The sequence below is a fragment of the Microtus pennsylvanicus genome, chromosome 3, assembly GCF_037038515.1.
Source record: "Microtus pennsylvanicus isolate mMicPen1 chromosome 3, mMicPen1.hap1, whole genome shotgun sequence".
Classification (NCBI taxonomy): domain Eukaryota; kingdom Metazoa; phylum Chordata; class Mammalia; order Rodentia; family Cricetidae; genus Microtus; species Microtus pennsylvanicus.
In genome coordinates, this window is record NC_134581.1 from 15,228,084 (window position 1) to 15,243,741 (window position 15,658).

A 15,658-nucleotide genomic window follows, 5' to 3' on the forward strand; every position below is an offset into this window, starting at 1 on the left:
CCGCCAGCCTCTGCCTCCCAAGTGCTGGGATTAAAGGTGTGCGCCACGTTTTTTTTCTTTTTAAGTGAAATTTATTGAAGGTGGACATGGTGATGCACCCCTTTAATCCCAGCACACTGGGGGCAGAGATAGGTAGATTTTTTTGAGTTTGAGGGCCGCCTGGACCACACAGGAGTTCTAGGACAGCTAAGGCTACATAGTGAGATTCTGTCTCAAGGGGGGAAAATAATCTAAAATAAAATTTATTGAGATATAATTTATATAATATACAATTTTTATTTATGAAAAATTGCACTTTTCATACAATATATTCTGGGCATATTCTTTCCCCTTCCCCAATTCCTCCCAGATCTCCCTCCCAACCACCCATTTCTCATTTTGTTGTTGTTTCTGTTTTGAGAGAGGGTCCAAATCAGTCCATGGTGACTCCATCTCCATCTAGCCAAGGATGACCTTCAATTTCTCATCTTCCTGCTTCTACTTCCCAAGTGTTAAGATTACAGACAGGAGAAAGCATCACAGGGTCAGAGAAAACAGGCTGGGCACAGCTCAAAGTGCTTGCTGCTAAACCCAAGGACTTCAGCTCAATAAGAAAAAAATGGTTTTGGTTTTGCTTTTTCTAGACAGGATTTCTTTCTGTAGTACTGGCTGTCTGGAACTTGATCAGTATATCAGGCTGCACCCGAACTCAGAGATTCGCCTGCCTCAGTCTCCCAAGTGCTGGGATTAAGGCATGTGCCATCACTGCCTGTCTAATAAGAAAACTTTAATTTACATTTTCTATATATATGCTTCTAGATTCCACAATAAACATAACATGGCTGATTATAAGCCTGACTAGTATTTTTTAAAAAAAGAAAATAATAAAACATTTCAGGGTTTAAACAAGAGTTTAGAAACAGTAAAAGGAATCATTAGTAAAGATGAAGATAAAAGCCAACGCATAGGCTGGGGCAATAGTTCATTGGCAGAACAGTTTCCTCACAAGCAAGGCTCTAAGTTCAAGCATAAAGTACCTCCCCCACCCCCAAAAGAGAAAACCAAAAACCAGGCATCACAGCACTCAGGACGCTGAGGCTATCCTGGGCTACTCTGTCTCAAAAACAAAACAAAAAAATTAGAAGAAAAAAACAATAAAATGGTTAATTATGAGTATTTACAATAACAATCCTATTGATAGTGCTCGAATTCAGACATCATCTACACACAAAACATTTACTATAATAATAAATACATGAAGCATTGAGGGCTGGGGGGTATGTTCTTACCCAGCAATCATGTCCAGAGCCCTCAGTTCAATTCCCAGCAGAGCAGAAAAAAAAAGGGGGGGGGGGGGGGGCTGGGAGGAGACACAGACAGGATGACTTAAGTTTCTATTACTGAGTCATTAAATATTCTTGTTTTGGGGGTTTCTGCTATTGTTGATTTTCAGAAATTGGGGATGAACAAAGGATTCAAGCAGGCTGGCAAACAATCTGCTGCTGTTCTACATTCCTATCCCTCAGTTAACACTTTGCTTTCTGTAGTGGGAGGTTGCTTACATTTTGTTTATTGCCAGGCAGTGGTGGCACACAACTTTAATCCCAGCACTCAGGAGGCAGAGGCAGGCGGATCTCTGTGAATTTGAGGCCAGCCTGGTCTACAGAGCTATTTCTAGGACAGGCTCCAAAGCTACAGAGAAACCTGTCTCAAAAAAACAAAAATTAAAAAATATATATTTATTATTACTGTGGGGGGATGCGAGGGTTGCTCATTCCAAAATGCATAGTCAGAGGACAATTCTGTGGCGTCAGCTCTTTCCTTCCACCTTTAGGTGGGTCCCTGGAATTGAACTCAGGTTGTGAGATCTACAGATCAAGTGTTTTTACCTACTGGGTAAAAACATTACCTCAAAAAACAGTACCTCATTAGTGTACTGTTTTGAAATAAGGTCTCCCAGTGCAGCCCAGGCTAGCCTGAAATAAACAGGATACAGCTCATAAAGTCTGAACTTACAACAATTCTCCAGCCTTAACCTCCCAAGGCCTGGGATAAAAGGTGAACATACCACACCCAGCAGGATTCTTAGTTTTTTTCTGGTCTGTGAATCCAAGACTTACACACTCTAGGCAAGCAAGCACTTTGCCTCCGAGCAACATCTACATCCTAGTTATTTGATTACTTTCTTGTAGCGCCATGGCTCAAACCCAGAGTTACATGTATGTCCCTCCAAGCACTCTGCCACTAGGCCATGCCCAACACCTAAACAGTCTTGGTATTGAACATTCAGAGTTCACATGGACACTACTGTGTGGGATGGAGAGTAAATGTCATTTAATATGTTAAACATTCATTTTACACCCATCAGAGACATCTGAAACACACTCAGGGTGCTACTCCCCGCTAAGCCTGTCTATCAACACTCACTCCAAGGAGGGCAGCACTCACTGTTCTCCTCAGACCAGTGAAGCCAGCCCAGTACACACAAAGGTGCAACTCGGCTGTAAGCTGAAGCAGCTCAATTTTTTTTTAAGGGGAAAAAAAAACAAAGCCAGGTAGCACACACATTTGATCTCAGCATTTAGGAGGCAGAGGCAGGTGCCCTCTTTGAGTTCAAGGCCAGGCTGGTCTATAGATGGAGCTCCAGGGCAGGACAGCCAGGAATACACACAGTGAAACCCTTTCTACAAAAAATAAAACCAAAAACCAAGGCAAACAAAAAGTCCAAACAAATAAAAGTCAATCAAAAAAAAAAAAAAAAAAGAAAGAAAGAAGGAAAGGAAAGGAAAAAAAAAAGGCCTGGTGGTGTACCCCTTTAATCCCAGCACTCAGGAGCAGAGAAAGGCAGATCTCAGTGAGTTCAAGGCCTTCAAGGCCAGGCTGGTCTACTGTTACACAGAAAAAGAAAAAAAAAACTGTCTCAAAAAATAAATAAATAAAGATAAAGGCAAAACATTACCAAGTGGTCAGGAAAAATGTCTTCAGCTTTGTTTGTTTAAAAATCCTAACAACCTGAGAAACAACTGCATAAAGCTGACTTCACTATGTCTCACCTACACACATACCAAACACGTGTGCACACATAAAGCTGACTTCTGACTTTAACATACATTGTGTCTCACCTACACACACATACCAAACATGTGTGCACACATACAATAAAGTAAAAGGGGGAAAAAGCTTAGTAAAGGCTCATGTTTGAATCTTTGGTCCCCAGATGGTAGATGATAGAACTGTTTGGGAAGGATTAGGAGGTGTGGCCTTGCTGGAGAGATATGTCACTGAGGAATGGGCTTTGTCAAAAGTCCACACCTGGCCCAATCTCTCCCTAGACCAGCTGATCAGGATATAAAGCTCTCAGCTACTTCTCCAGCATCAAGCCTACCTGCCTGCTGCCACACCCCCCACCATGATGATCATGAGCTAATCCTTTGAAACTGTAAGCAAGCCCCCAATTAAACAACTCCTTTTATAAGCTGCCTTGGTCATAGTGTTTCTTCACAGCAACAAAATAGTAAGACATAAAACATGCTCTCATTGTTAGAAGTCGTTACTTAGGAAATGTGCTTCTACCTCATAATCTACAAAGACTTCTACTTCAGATGAAAGCGAGCATTTCTGTCTCTTCACATTATGAGAGTTGTATGTTTATGGTGTCCACGGTATGGATACACACAACCTCAGGCTATGTCCCGTGTGAACACATAGCTAGAAAAATTAGGATACTGCACCTGAGAAGAGTCCAGAGTTGTCAATGGGTCCAGGAAACAGATTGTGTTCACCCACATTGTACATGTCCCAGCTATCAAAGCCCACATACTTCTTCCACTGCTTGAACCACCGGCTGTCAATAAGATACCTAGAGAGAAACAATAGTTTCATATAAATTATACACCAAAAAAAAAAAAGCCAACGTTTTAAGTTTCTGCAGCCTGTAGCTCTCTTTTAATTTTGTTCTCTAGACGTCTAGTCTTACATTTTATGGTCTTTTCACCAAGGTAATGAGCATTTTCCACTAAAATCCCACTTTTTGGGGGGAAGGATTGAGATAGGGTTTCTCTGTATAGTCCTGACTGGCCTAGAACTTACGCTGAAGACCAAGCTAGCATCAAAATCAGAGATCCACCTGTCTCTGCCTCCTGAGTACTAGGTTAAAGGCGTGCACCACCACCTGGCTAAAAGACACACTCAACATCAGGAACAGAGAGGTCACCCCACATGGCAGAGCGGGCCTAGCCTGGAACAGATATTCACAAAAGGAGTAAATCCAAAGGAAACTAGCTAGCTGTGGTGGCCCACAGCTGTAAATCCAAAGGAAACTAGCTAGCTGTGGTGGCCCTCAGCTGTGATTCCAGCATTTGGAAGGTCTGTCTCCACTGCATAATAAGTTTGAGGTCAACTTGAACGACAAGAGACCATATCTGTAAAAAAAAACAAAAGAGCCAGACATGCGGTGCACACGCTCTCTGCTCAATATAAACACCACAGAACTACACCTGAAAGGTACCCCCTACACACACACAATTTATCTACTCTTCAATCCTCAGATTGCTCACACCCAATCAATGAAAAACCTACCCTAGTTTTTGACTCCTACATGGTAGCACCACCCAGGTATTTCTCCACTGTTGGTGAGTACTATCCCTTCTAGTAAACCATTTATTAAGAGGCTTCATATCTGAACCTGCTCTTCTAAACTCTGGACTTTTTTTTTTTCTTTGGAGGGTTCATGCTCACTGTGTAAGAGACTGGCCCTGAACTGAAGCAATCCTTCAGCCTCTGTCCCTGCAAAACAGGGAAGCATATGCCACCATGCCTGGCAAAATCTTGGAACTTTCGATCTTCTATTTTGCTCCAGGATTCAAGAATTCAAGTTCCGCTCCTCTCCCACTCCTAGCTCTAATTACTGCCACAATTGTTCCTGACATCTGACAATCTGGGTTCTTAAACGTTTATTCAGCTTCTGGCCTTGAATCTGTTCCGCAGTTAACAAGTTACAAAGTATCTACTTCTGATCTTCTCTCAACCCACTGAGCGCCATAAGCCACAAATTGCTACCCAGGTTTTAATTGTTAAGGAACCGCGGTCTGTAAGGTGTGGACATCTTTCCCAAAGGTCGCAGTCAAGTTCCCAAGTGCCCAAGTCTTCGGTGCTTAAGTAGCTCTCCCACCTTCCCGCTCCCGCCGACCTGAGCACTCCCCTTTTCCCACATTCTACACCCCTGTCCCCGCCGGCCCAGCATCCTTGGGAATACGAATGGGCCAGGACAGCCCCGAGTCCTGTCAGTGCTGTGCCCCAGCTGATCTCGGGTTTCTTTCATCCGCGGCGGCTGTCAAGCCACTCTTTCTGAGACTCCAGGCACCGCCCCCGGCCAGCCTCTACCTACAGCTGAGGAGAGGGGCCCGGCCTGGGGGCCAGCCACCTGGCCTGAGGTTCTGCGCGGTGGAAGGGCAGAGCGAACGCTCACCACTGCGCCCCACGTTGGAGCGTGGTCCCCATCAAGGCTCCGAGCTCCGTCTTCTGGGTCTCCACATCCGGTCGCTCACGGCTGCCTCGGCCTTCCGCCATCTCGTCCGCCGCCCCGGCCCAGCCGGCCCGGACATCCGCCAAGCGCACGGCGTGCTATGGGCCGCGCCCACGCACGCACGTAAGCACGCACGTGCGCGCGCCCGGTGCCGCCGTCAGCTTCCGCCTCCTCTCTCCGCCCCCACGAGCTGTACCCAGCAGCTGGAGCGGACGGAAGAGGGCTGGACGCCCAGAGGCGGTGACCACGTTCCCCCGTGTCTGCGCGGCTTCTTCGGGAAGAACGCCCGCAGCCCTGCGCCGTCGAGAGGTCTGACTACAGGCCGGCCCTCGACCCTTCAGGCACTCGCTCCATCCAGGCCTGCGGGCCTACCCTGCTGCTCAATCCGGGTGCAAGAAGCCTGCCCCTAGATTTTTGTTTTGTTTTGTTTCCACTCGGTGCCGTTGCGCTTTCTGCAAGACCGCCTAAATGCGAGATCGAGTTGACTGCCTCGGCAGCCCCAGTAGCCAGGTGCACAGGCACATTGGGGTCTGGACTGTCCGGTGTGGTCCAGCCATTAACAATAGTCTCAAACAGGGGCGGACATTGGGATCTGGACTGTCCGGTGTGGTCCAGCCATTAACAATTGTCTCAAATAAGGACCAGCGAGACAGCTCCTTGGGTCGTCGTGCAAGCATGACGACTAGATTTGATTCCTTGAACCCGTGTAAAGGTGAAGAAGAGAACTGGCTCCTTAAAATTGCCCTTTGTTCCCGACACAGGCACTGTGGCATGAGTTCACCGTACAGCGAACAACAGTGAAACTTGTTTGTTTAAGAAATGGTCTCATGTACCCTGGCCGCCCTGGAACTGGCCTCGAACTCAGATGATCGCCATCTGAGTTCTGCCCCCAGAAATTAAAGGTGTAAACCACCACACCTGGCAAAAAAAAAAAAAGGAAATAGTCAGATCCTGTCTCAAAAAACAAAGTTGTCTTAAGCAACCTAGTGACCTGAATGCCATCAGCCCCCAAGTCAAAGGGAATAGCAGCCACAAAGGATCCATAGCGACTGAGGAAGGAATGAAGTCCAGGCATTTTAATTTTTTTTTTCCTGGAACAAAGATTGCGTGTCCTGAAAACCATTCTCCAATGGCTCCCGCACAGCTTTAAAAGCCCAGCTCTTCTGGAGGAAACAGCCTCCAACAAGGAAGAGGTCAGGCAAGCTGGTGAGTCTCCATTTCTCAGGCAAATCCTGTTGTTGAACAATAAGGGAAGTAAGACAGTTCTTGGGGTTGGGAGTGGGGCGGGGCTCAGTAGTAGAATCATAGACTAGCAGGAGCAGGCCCTTGGTTCCTAGCAGCCCTCAAAAAACAAACGGAACCACTCAATTCCCTCCCTCCCCCCTCTCTCTCTCCCTCTCGCCCTCTCTCTCCCCGTTCCTTCCTTTCTTCCTTTCTCTTCCTTTCTTTCTTTTCTTTTCTTTTCTTTTCTTTTCTTTTGTTTTTTCCAGACAGGGTTTCTCTGTAGCTTTGGAGTCTGTCCTGGAACTAGCTCTTGTAGACCAGGCTGGACTCGAACTTACAGAGGTCTGCCTGTCTCTCTTGCCTCCTGAGTGCTGGGATTAAAGGCATGTGCCACCATCGCCAGGCTTCCCTTACCTTCGTACAATCTATTATAATACAGATTTAAAAAAAAAAGATATATTTATTTTTATGTGTATGTGTGTGCCCCTGCATGAATTTATATGTTCCACCTACATGTAGGTCACCTCCAAGGCCAGAAGGCACTGCATCCCCTAGATTCTAGGGCCTAGAACTGGAGTTATAGGCAGCTATGAGCTGCCTGATAGGATGCTGGGAACTATCCTTGGGTTCTCTGCAAGAACTATATACTCTAAACCACGAAGCCATCTCTTCAGCCCCTCTGATTCTTAGTAAGTTCATTAACTTGGCTTCACTCTGGCTTGTCTTGAAATTCTTCCCTATGGTATGGTTAAGGATCTAGCCTATGTCAGTGGGGAGTTTCCCAGAGAGAAAGGGAGCTCCTCAGGCCTCCTGTTTTGGGGCTGTCTTTCCTGTACTGTTGATAACTCCTTGTGTCAGAACAAGGGGTGGAAGGATAACTCAGGATAAAGAATATTTTGCCCTCCCAGAAGACCCAGACTCCCAAGTCAGGCATCTCCTAACTGCCTGTAACTACAGCACCAAAGGATCTGATGTCCCCTCCTGGGCCCCGTGGGAACCTACACAAAAGTGGCACACGTGTGCACATGGACACACAGACACACACTTGAATAAAAAATAAATCTTGCCGGGCGGTGGTGGCGCACGCCTTTAATCCCAGCACTTGGGAGGCAGAGGCAGGCGGATCTCTGGGAGTTCGAGACCAGCCTGGTCTACAAGAGCTAGTTCCAGGACAGGCTCCAAAGCCACAGAGAAACCCTGTCTCGAAAAACCAAAAAAAAAAAAAAAAAAAAAATCTTTTTTTCTTTGTTTTTAGAGACAGGGTTTTGATGTGGGATGGCCTTCTGTATATGTGATGCTTTTATTGATTAATGAATAAAGCTATTTTTGGCCAATGACTTATCAGAGCAAAGCCAGGCAGGAAATCTGAACAGAGGTATAGAGAGAAAGTAGGCGGAGTCAGGGAGACACCATGTAGCTGCTGAAGGAGAAGGACACTCTGGATCCTTAGGAATGTCACCAGTAGGCCACAGCCTTGTGATGATACACAGATTGATAAAAATGGGTTAATTTAAGATGTAAGAGCTAGCTAAGAATACACTACTGTCATTGGCCAAACACTATTGTAATTAATACAATTTCTGTGTGATTATTCAAGTGTGAGCGGCTAGGAAACGAATGAGCAGTCTCTCTGCCTATAGGGTTTCTCTGTGTAACAGTTCTGGCTGTCCTGGAACTAATTTTTTATAATAGACTGGCCTCAAACTCACTGAGATCTGCCTGCCTCTGCCTCTTAAATCCTGGGATTAAAGATATAAGTCACCACTGCCCGGCTTAAAAATAAATCTTAAAAAAAAAATTAAAATTAGTGAAACAAAAAAAAGGTCTTTCATAAATCACTCCCGTAGGTGACAGCGTGTGATAAGAATCACTAAAGGGTGGAAACCAAAGACTGTAGGAGTGCCAGACAATGTGAAAAAGAAGCCTTGGACTTAAGTGGAATTTGATTATGGTCCTGAAGAAACTGTTAGAAGGAAGCATGAGGAAACCTTTCTTAAATGTGCAGTTCACCATCAAAGATTAAGGATTAGGCCAAGGAGACAGCACTGACTATTAAAAGACCTTAAGGGAGACTGAAAGCCAGAAAGGAAGCTGGCGGGGCCCAGAGGTTTGCCCTAATGGCACTGGCAGGTTTGGAGCAAAGTGAAATGCCTGAGGGTGTTTCACAGCACAGAAAGCATCCAGGACTTAGATCCTGTGATAACCCTTCACTGTGGCTTTGGGGGCTGGTAGAAGTGGAACTGTCCAGTGAAGATGAAAATAACTTTTTTTTTTTTTTGGCTTTTCGAGACAAGGTTTCTCTGTGACTTTGGAGCCTGTCCTGGAACTAGCTCTTGTAGACCAGGCTGGCCTCGAACTCATAGAGATGAACTGTTTTTATATTGAGTTTTAGCTGATTAACATCTGTCCTAGACCAGTAAAAGAGTTGTTGGGAAATGTGTACATCTTCTGATTTCCATGGACCCAGGCATGCTCATACATTCGGGCAAAACACTTCTACACATAAATAAAACACATCTCACTCTTACACATAAAAATAAATTCTTTTTAAGTATAAAATTAAAGTGCTTTGAGAATGTTAGAACTGGGACTGTGATACCCTATACTCAGGAAGCCAACAGGAAAGAACCAAAAATTCAAGGTCAAATTGAATTACAGAGTGAATTAAAGACTGGCCCGGGCAATTTATTAAGATCCTGTTGTTTGATTGGGGGCTTCACCCACCCCTCACCCTCCGCATCCACTTTAAAATGTTGGGTGGAAAGTTCCATGTCAAAGCCCCCTCCCTTGGGAGTTGCCTCAGTTCAAACTCCACCTCCGAGAAAGCCAGCCAATCAGTGACCCCTCCCCAGTTAGGGTCAAGATCACTCCCACAGGCTATTTAAACTGCCCCCAGAGAATGAACACGCAAACACCTGCAGACAATAGCTCGTGGTCTCCCGGTTTTCTACGGCCTGTTTCCAGAGGGCCACCCAGGAGTGCTTCCATCCGCTAAACCTGGGCTCTCTTTTTTTTTTTTTTTTTCAATTTCGAGACAAGTTTTCTGTGTAGTTTTTGGAGCCTGTCCTGGAACTAGCTGTTGTAGACCTCGAAATCAAAGAGATCCACCTACCTCTGCCTCCGGAGTGCTGGGATTAAAGGCCTGCACCACCACTGCCCTGGCAAACCTGGGCTTTTTCCTAATTCGGTCTGATCGGGTTTGATTTGGATTATTGTGTCGGCAGAAAAATACTTAACACCTGTCTCAAAAGTAGCTGAAGATTGGGTTCACTGGGGCAGTGCCAAGCATGCTGAAAGCTCTGGGTTCACTGGGGCAGTGCCAAGCATGCTGAAAGCCCTGGGTTTGGTCCCCACTACCACACATATGCACAAGGAAAATGAATCTGAACATGATAATGGCATGACCATAATCCCAGTTATTTGTGTGCAGGCCAGAAGAGGGCACCAGACCCCATTACAGATGGTTGTGAGCCACCATATGGTTGCTGGGAATTGAATTCAGGACCTTTGGAAGAGCAGGCAATGCTCTTAACCTCTGAGCCATCTCTCCAGCCCCCTCCCAGTTATTTGTGAAGCTAGGCAAGAGTTCAAATCCATCCTGAGCTATATAGAAGGTTCCAGGCTAGCCTATGCTATAGAAATGATACCCTGTCTCAAAGAACAAACACAGAAAGAGTGGAAAGGAAGGCCTGGGACACATTCCAGTGTATACAAGCTCAGTGACAGAGCGCTTGCCCAGTACGCACCAAGTCCTGGGCTCCATCTCAAGGACGGCAGAACCAAAGACTCTGACAATGTTATGATTGCAAAACATGACCATTAGTCTTGTTATTTATGGGAAAAGAAAACCATTGCCAACATAGGTCAGAACCTACACTAGAGGGTGGCAGCTTCCCTCTTCCCTTTTCAATGTTTTCTCCTGTACCACTTCTGGTAGTTTTAAGGAAGTAGGGCAAGTCCTCAGAACCAACAGGAAGGGAGAAACTTTATTTTTATAAAAATGACAGATTTGTTGTTTGGGGAACTACACTGGGGTAGAAGGAAGTCATTTGAGCAAAGTCTATAATTGTGCCAGAAGTATCTGGCCTCATTCATCAGATTTGTCGTTTTAATGGTTGAAAAGAGCACTTTGCTAAAATGGAAGTTTTTGAACCTGGTTAAGTAACCACAGGGCCCATTGGCTTCTCAGAAGGTCTATGACCTAATGCTGCTGCAAGTTCCCAGAGCAATCAGTGCCCTGCAGTCATGTTGGCCAGAGGCCAGGGTCCTCCAAGAGCTCAGTGCAATGCTTGTTTGAACTGCTGAATCAGGAGGTTTGGTGGGCACAGGGCAAGGCTAAGGGCATTTACAGAGTGGAATGTTTTTGCGTGTTTGGTGTGCTTGTGTGTGTGTGTTGAGGGGAGGTGTTTAACTGGGTGGAAAGATACTGAAGTGGTAGTGGGCATTATTCTGGGTGTCTCTGAAGAAGACAGCTAGAAGCATTTGCTCTGAGAGAGACTGCGGCCTGGTGTCTGAGGAAGAGTGCTCCCACCCAGGACCAGCCATGTTAGGCGGGTAGAACTTCCCCGAACTGGAGGGACAACAGTGGGTGAGGGAGGGTGAGTCACCACCCAGCCCGAGGGAAGAGGTTGGAGTCTGGAAGGTTCTAGGCTCCTATCTGAAAGGAGAATGCTTCAGCACACTGGTCTCGGAAGGGCAAGGAGAAAGTTGAGTGGAAAACCTCTCCTTCAGTCTGGACTGGTGATCACTGAGAAGAGCAGGCTTTCCAGTTAAACAGCTTTGGAGTGCTGTGGAACATGTTAAAAACATGTTCAGAACATTAGAACATGTCCTAAAAAATTCTTTTGAAAGGCTGGAGAGGTGGCTCAGCAGTTAAAAGCACTGACTGCTCTTCAGAGAACCTACATTCAATTCCCAGCTCCCACAAGGCTGCTCACCACTGTCTGTAATCGCAGTTCCAGGAGTTCCCACACCTTAACACAAACACACATATACCAAAACACCATTGCACATAAAACAAAAATTAATAAGTACAAAAAATACTTTGGAAAGTCTCCTTTAATTCCAGCACTCAGGAGGCAGGAGCAGGCAGATCTGAGTCTGAGGCCGTCCTGATCTATATGAGTCCTAGGCCAGCAGGGCTACATAATGAAACTGTTTAAAGAAAAAAAGTACGTGTACACTTTTTTGTGTCTACATGTGGGAATCCAAGCATGGTGGTAAATGTCCACAATCCCAGGATTCAGGAAATGGGCAGGCGGGTCCATCAGGAGTTTGAGGACAGACCTGGTCTCCAAAAGAAACAAGTAAACTGCACCATGAGGTGCAGTGGCTCTCACCAGTAATGCCAGAGTTTGCCGGAGGCTAGCAAGGAATGTTGGCAGTCAGTATCTTAGCACGCAGGAGACAGAATTTCTGAGAGTTGGTGGTCACCCTGGGCTTCATAGTCTTTTTTTTTTTCTACACAGCCTTTCTTCCTTCCTTCATTTCTCGAAACAGTCCTGTTTGTCTTGGAACTCACTTTGTAGAACAGACCTCCGCCTCTCAAGTACTGGAATTAAAGGTGTGCGCCACCACTGCCTGGCTATTTATTTTTTTACTTTTGGAGACAGGGTTTTTGTGTGTAACAGTCCTAACTGTCCTGGAACTCACTCTGTAGATCAGGCTGATCTTGAACTCACAGAGATCTGCCTGCCTCTGCCTCCCAATTGTTGGGATTAAAGGCATGAGGCACCACCCTGGCTTTAGCTACTCAGTGTTAAAACAACAAAAAGGACTGGAAATAGGGTGAAGTGGGAAGACCATTATGTGGTATGTGTGAGGCCTTAGGTGTAGTCCCTGCCTAAACACATACATACATTTGTTTAGAACCAGGGGAGATATTTAGTTGGTTCAGGTGTATGACGGCCCTTAAAGGCACCAGTTAGGCACACATGTCAGGATGACAATAACCTGTCTCACACTGTAGATTGCTTCATACTGCCCATAAGTCTCTGGATTCACTGCAGAATCCCCAGGAGGTTGTGATAAGAAACAGCTCCAGGTGTGTCTTGAGATAATAAAGGGGTGGGACCCAAGCAGCAACTGGTCTTTAAGATATGTCCTATTCTGTGCCTAAATGTGCAATTGCACCCCAGTGCTAGGTACTACATCTCCACACAAAACAGTTACAGCAGTTACAGTGTAAATTCCCCATGTTTGTCAACCCCACCCCCTCACCAAATAGTCCAGGCAGGTCTCAAAGCTGCTCCCCTCCCCTCCACTGTTCCCTGGAGCTGAGGCGGGAATCCAGGGTCTTTCACTTGCTAGGCACTACCACTGAGCTAAATCCCCAGACCCTGGTTCTAGAGTCTTGATGTGACAGAGGGCACATGGTCATTTCTGAATCCAGCAAAACTCAGAAAGGAGAAGTGACTCTTAGGCACCAGGAGGTTACCCTAGCCTACTCCTTTCCTTGTTCTGGAGTAAGGGCTCTGCTGTACCAAGGACTGTGTCCTGTTGGAGATGCAGTCAAAAGGGACGTTTAGACTTGGAGATTAAGTTCCTTGTCCCTGACAATTAGGTTATCAAAAGGTGACATTGACACAAGACACACAGTTCTTTGACATTGAGCACTTTATTAGTGGTGAAAAAAATTACCTTTGTTAAGGCAGAAAGACAGCGGGGATGGACAAGACCAGCGCCCATCTGAGGGGATTTCCCTGGAAATCAGGTGTTTCTCCATGCAAATTTAGAGAAAACACCATCATGGAAGAACTCCCCACCAGAGTGCAGCCAGTGATCACCAAACCCGGATGCCAGGATCGCCTTAGGAGCCGCTAGGCTGCTGGGACAGCAGGGCTTCTATGTCAGGTTCGATGTCGATGGTGCGAAAGCGGCGGCTGTACCTGCGCACTGGAACGCCGTCCGGGCCCACCAGGAACTTCTCGAAGTTCCAGGCAATGTCGTTGCGGCACACCGGAGACCAAATGATGTACTTGGGGTCGGTCATGAGCGCAGTGGGCTCGTCACTGGGCGCTGGCAAAGACTCCCGCAGGAAGGTAAAGAGCGGATGAGCCTTCTCACCATTCACCTCGCACTTCTCGAACAATGTAAAGTTGGGTTCGAACCCCCCACCAGGTCGGATATACTTGAGGGAATTCAGAATCTCTTCGTTCTTGGCATTCTCCTAGGGGAGACAAAGACATTTATGGCTTAGGATTTCAGAAAACATGGACCTTCTAACTGCGAATCAGGAGTTTCCTATGAGTCACCAGAGGTTGCCCTTCTTACACAACCCCAGATCAGGCCTGAATTCCAACTGCTACCAGCACCAGAGGGAAAGTGAGTAGCTGTACCGCCCCTGGAAGCCTGGGGCCCTCGTCCGCCCCACCCTGCCTGCACACCTGATGTCCGAACTGATTGCACGGGAAACCGAGCACCACCAGGCCACGGGGCCCGAGGCGTCTCTGCAGATCGTTCATCTCGGTGTAGTCCCGGGTCGTTGTGCCTCAGAGGGATGCGACATTCTCAATAAGCAGCACCTTGCCCCGCAGGGAGCCCAGGCTCACAGGCTCCCCGCCCGCGAGCGGGCGCGCGGAGAAGGCATACACGGTGGACTGCGCCGCCGCGGAGAGCCGAGCTGCACACATACTGCAAGAGTTGGTGAATTCAAAACGGAATCCAGACTAGCGCGTTGAGAGCCCAGCACCTCCCTTTAACTGGTTGATGCTGGGGTCACGTGGTATCTCCGTTTTTCCGGCCCCACAGCCCGCTCTAGGCTCCTGGGTACCGCCTCATCCGGCCTCTACCCTCCCCCAGCAAGGGACAGGCCAGAGGGTGCGGCCGGGTTGAAGCGCTTGGCGGAGCCTTGGGCGCGTCTGGTCTAGCCCAGGCAATGTAGTACTAGTTTGAAGGCAGCCGCCTAGGCTGGTGGATCCTCCAGCTCTGGCTGACTCCTCGGCGGTTTCTCAGTCTAGGGTCCCGCCTCGGAAGCTGGCTGCTGTCGGTAACAGCTGAAGCAGTTCATACACAGCTCCCTTATATTGTGCCATTTTAGCCTCCCAGGCATAAGGTTGTACAAGGCTTTTGTTTTGTTTTTTATTTTATCTGGATGTCTGTTTGTGTGAGGGTGTTGGAACATGGAGTTAGAGACAGTTGTAAGCTGCCATGTGAATGCTGGGAATCAATCTTGAGTTCTGTCTGGGAAGAGCAGTCAGTGCTCTTAACCGCTGAGTCATCTCTCACCCCAAGGCTGTACAGCTTTAAAGACACAAAAAACTGGCTGGGATCAGAGAGACCCATCTGCTTCTGGCTCCCAAGTGCAGAGATTAAAAGGCTTGTGTAGTGTTTTTTGAGGGGTAAAGAGTGGCCTGGAGACAGGGTTTCTCTGTCTCTTTGGCTGTCCTGGAACTCACTCCATAGACCAGACTGGCCTCCAAATAATAAACTCCTGCCTCTGCCTACCCAGTGCCTGGACTAAAGAAATTAAGGTCCTTGGCCATGGCTGTTCTGTGGTGTTTGAGACTGTGTTTCTGTGTAACCTTGGCTGTCTTGGAGTTAGCTCTGTACACCAGGCTGGTCTCCAACTCGCAGAGATCAGCCTGCCTCTGCCTCCAGAGTGCTGGGATTAAAGGTGTACACCACCACCCGGCTGTGTGGTGTTTTTAATACCACTGCAAACTGGCTATTAGGCCGAGTTCTTGCAGCTGTTTTAGTAAGGGTAAGCTGGAGAGTGGAGAAGAGGCATTCAGGGTCCCAGGTTCCAATCCAGCTCATCTCAGAAACCTGCACAAAAGCATTGTAATATCAATGCCTCTGGTGGTCTATTTTTCTGCCCCCAGTGCATCTTGGTATTAGTCAAGAAAATCCAGTCCCCGGTTCCCCATTCATCTCACTACAGGGCATTCCAATCCTCTTTTTAGATTTGCATGTGTACAGGATAGTCATTTT

The 15,658-nt window shown here is 47.0% G+C and overlaps 2 protein-coding genes and 1 long non-coding RNA gene across 4 annotated transcripts in view; 1 reads left to right on the forward strand and 2 right to left on the reverse strand.

Annotated features, from left to right (window-relative positions):
* Usp4 (ubiquitin specific peptidase 4) overlaps positions 1–5,621 on the reverse strand; it is a 39,403-nt gene extending 33,782 nt beyond the window's left edge. For both annotated transcript variants that reach the window (XM_075964615.1, XM_075964614.1), the window contains exons 1-2: positions 5,447–5,621; positions 3,711–3,838 (exon numbers count right to left, since the gene is read on the reverse strand). In XM_075964615.1, the coding sequence (XP_075820730.1) occupies positions 3,711–3,838; positions 5,447–5,547 (229 nt within the window). In that variant the 5' untranslated portion in view covers positions 5,548–5,621. The remainder of the gene's footprint in view (positions 1–3,710; positions 3,839–5,446) is intronic.
* A 69-nt stretch (positions 5,622–5,690) lies between these two features.
* LOC142845567 (uncharacterized) lies at positions 5,691–13,673 on the forward strand. Its single transcript, XR_012909953.1, has 2 exons — positions 5,691–6,709; positions 12,196–13,673. It is a non-coding gene; the product is annotated as an uncharacterized LOC142845567 (long non-coding RNA).
* Positions 13,325–14,430, reverse strand: Gpx1 (glutathione peroxidase 1). Its single transcript, XM_075964617.1, has 2 exons — positions 14,113–14,430; positions 13,325–13,895 (listed from the first exon to the last, which is right to left on the reverse strand). Exons 1-2 carry the CDS (start codon positions 14,356–14,358, stop codon positions 13,536–13,538), a joined length of 606 nt encoding a protein of 201 aa, XP_075820732.1. The 5' UTR covers positions 14,359–14,430; the 3' UTR covers positions 13,325–13,535.
* Between the last annotated feature and the right edge of the window lie 1,228 nt (positions 14,431–15,658).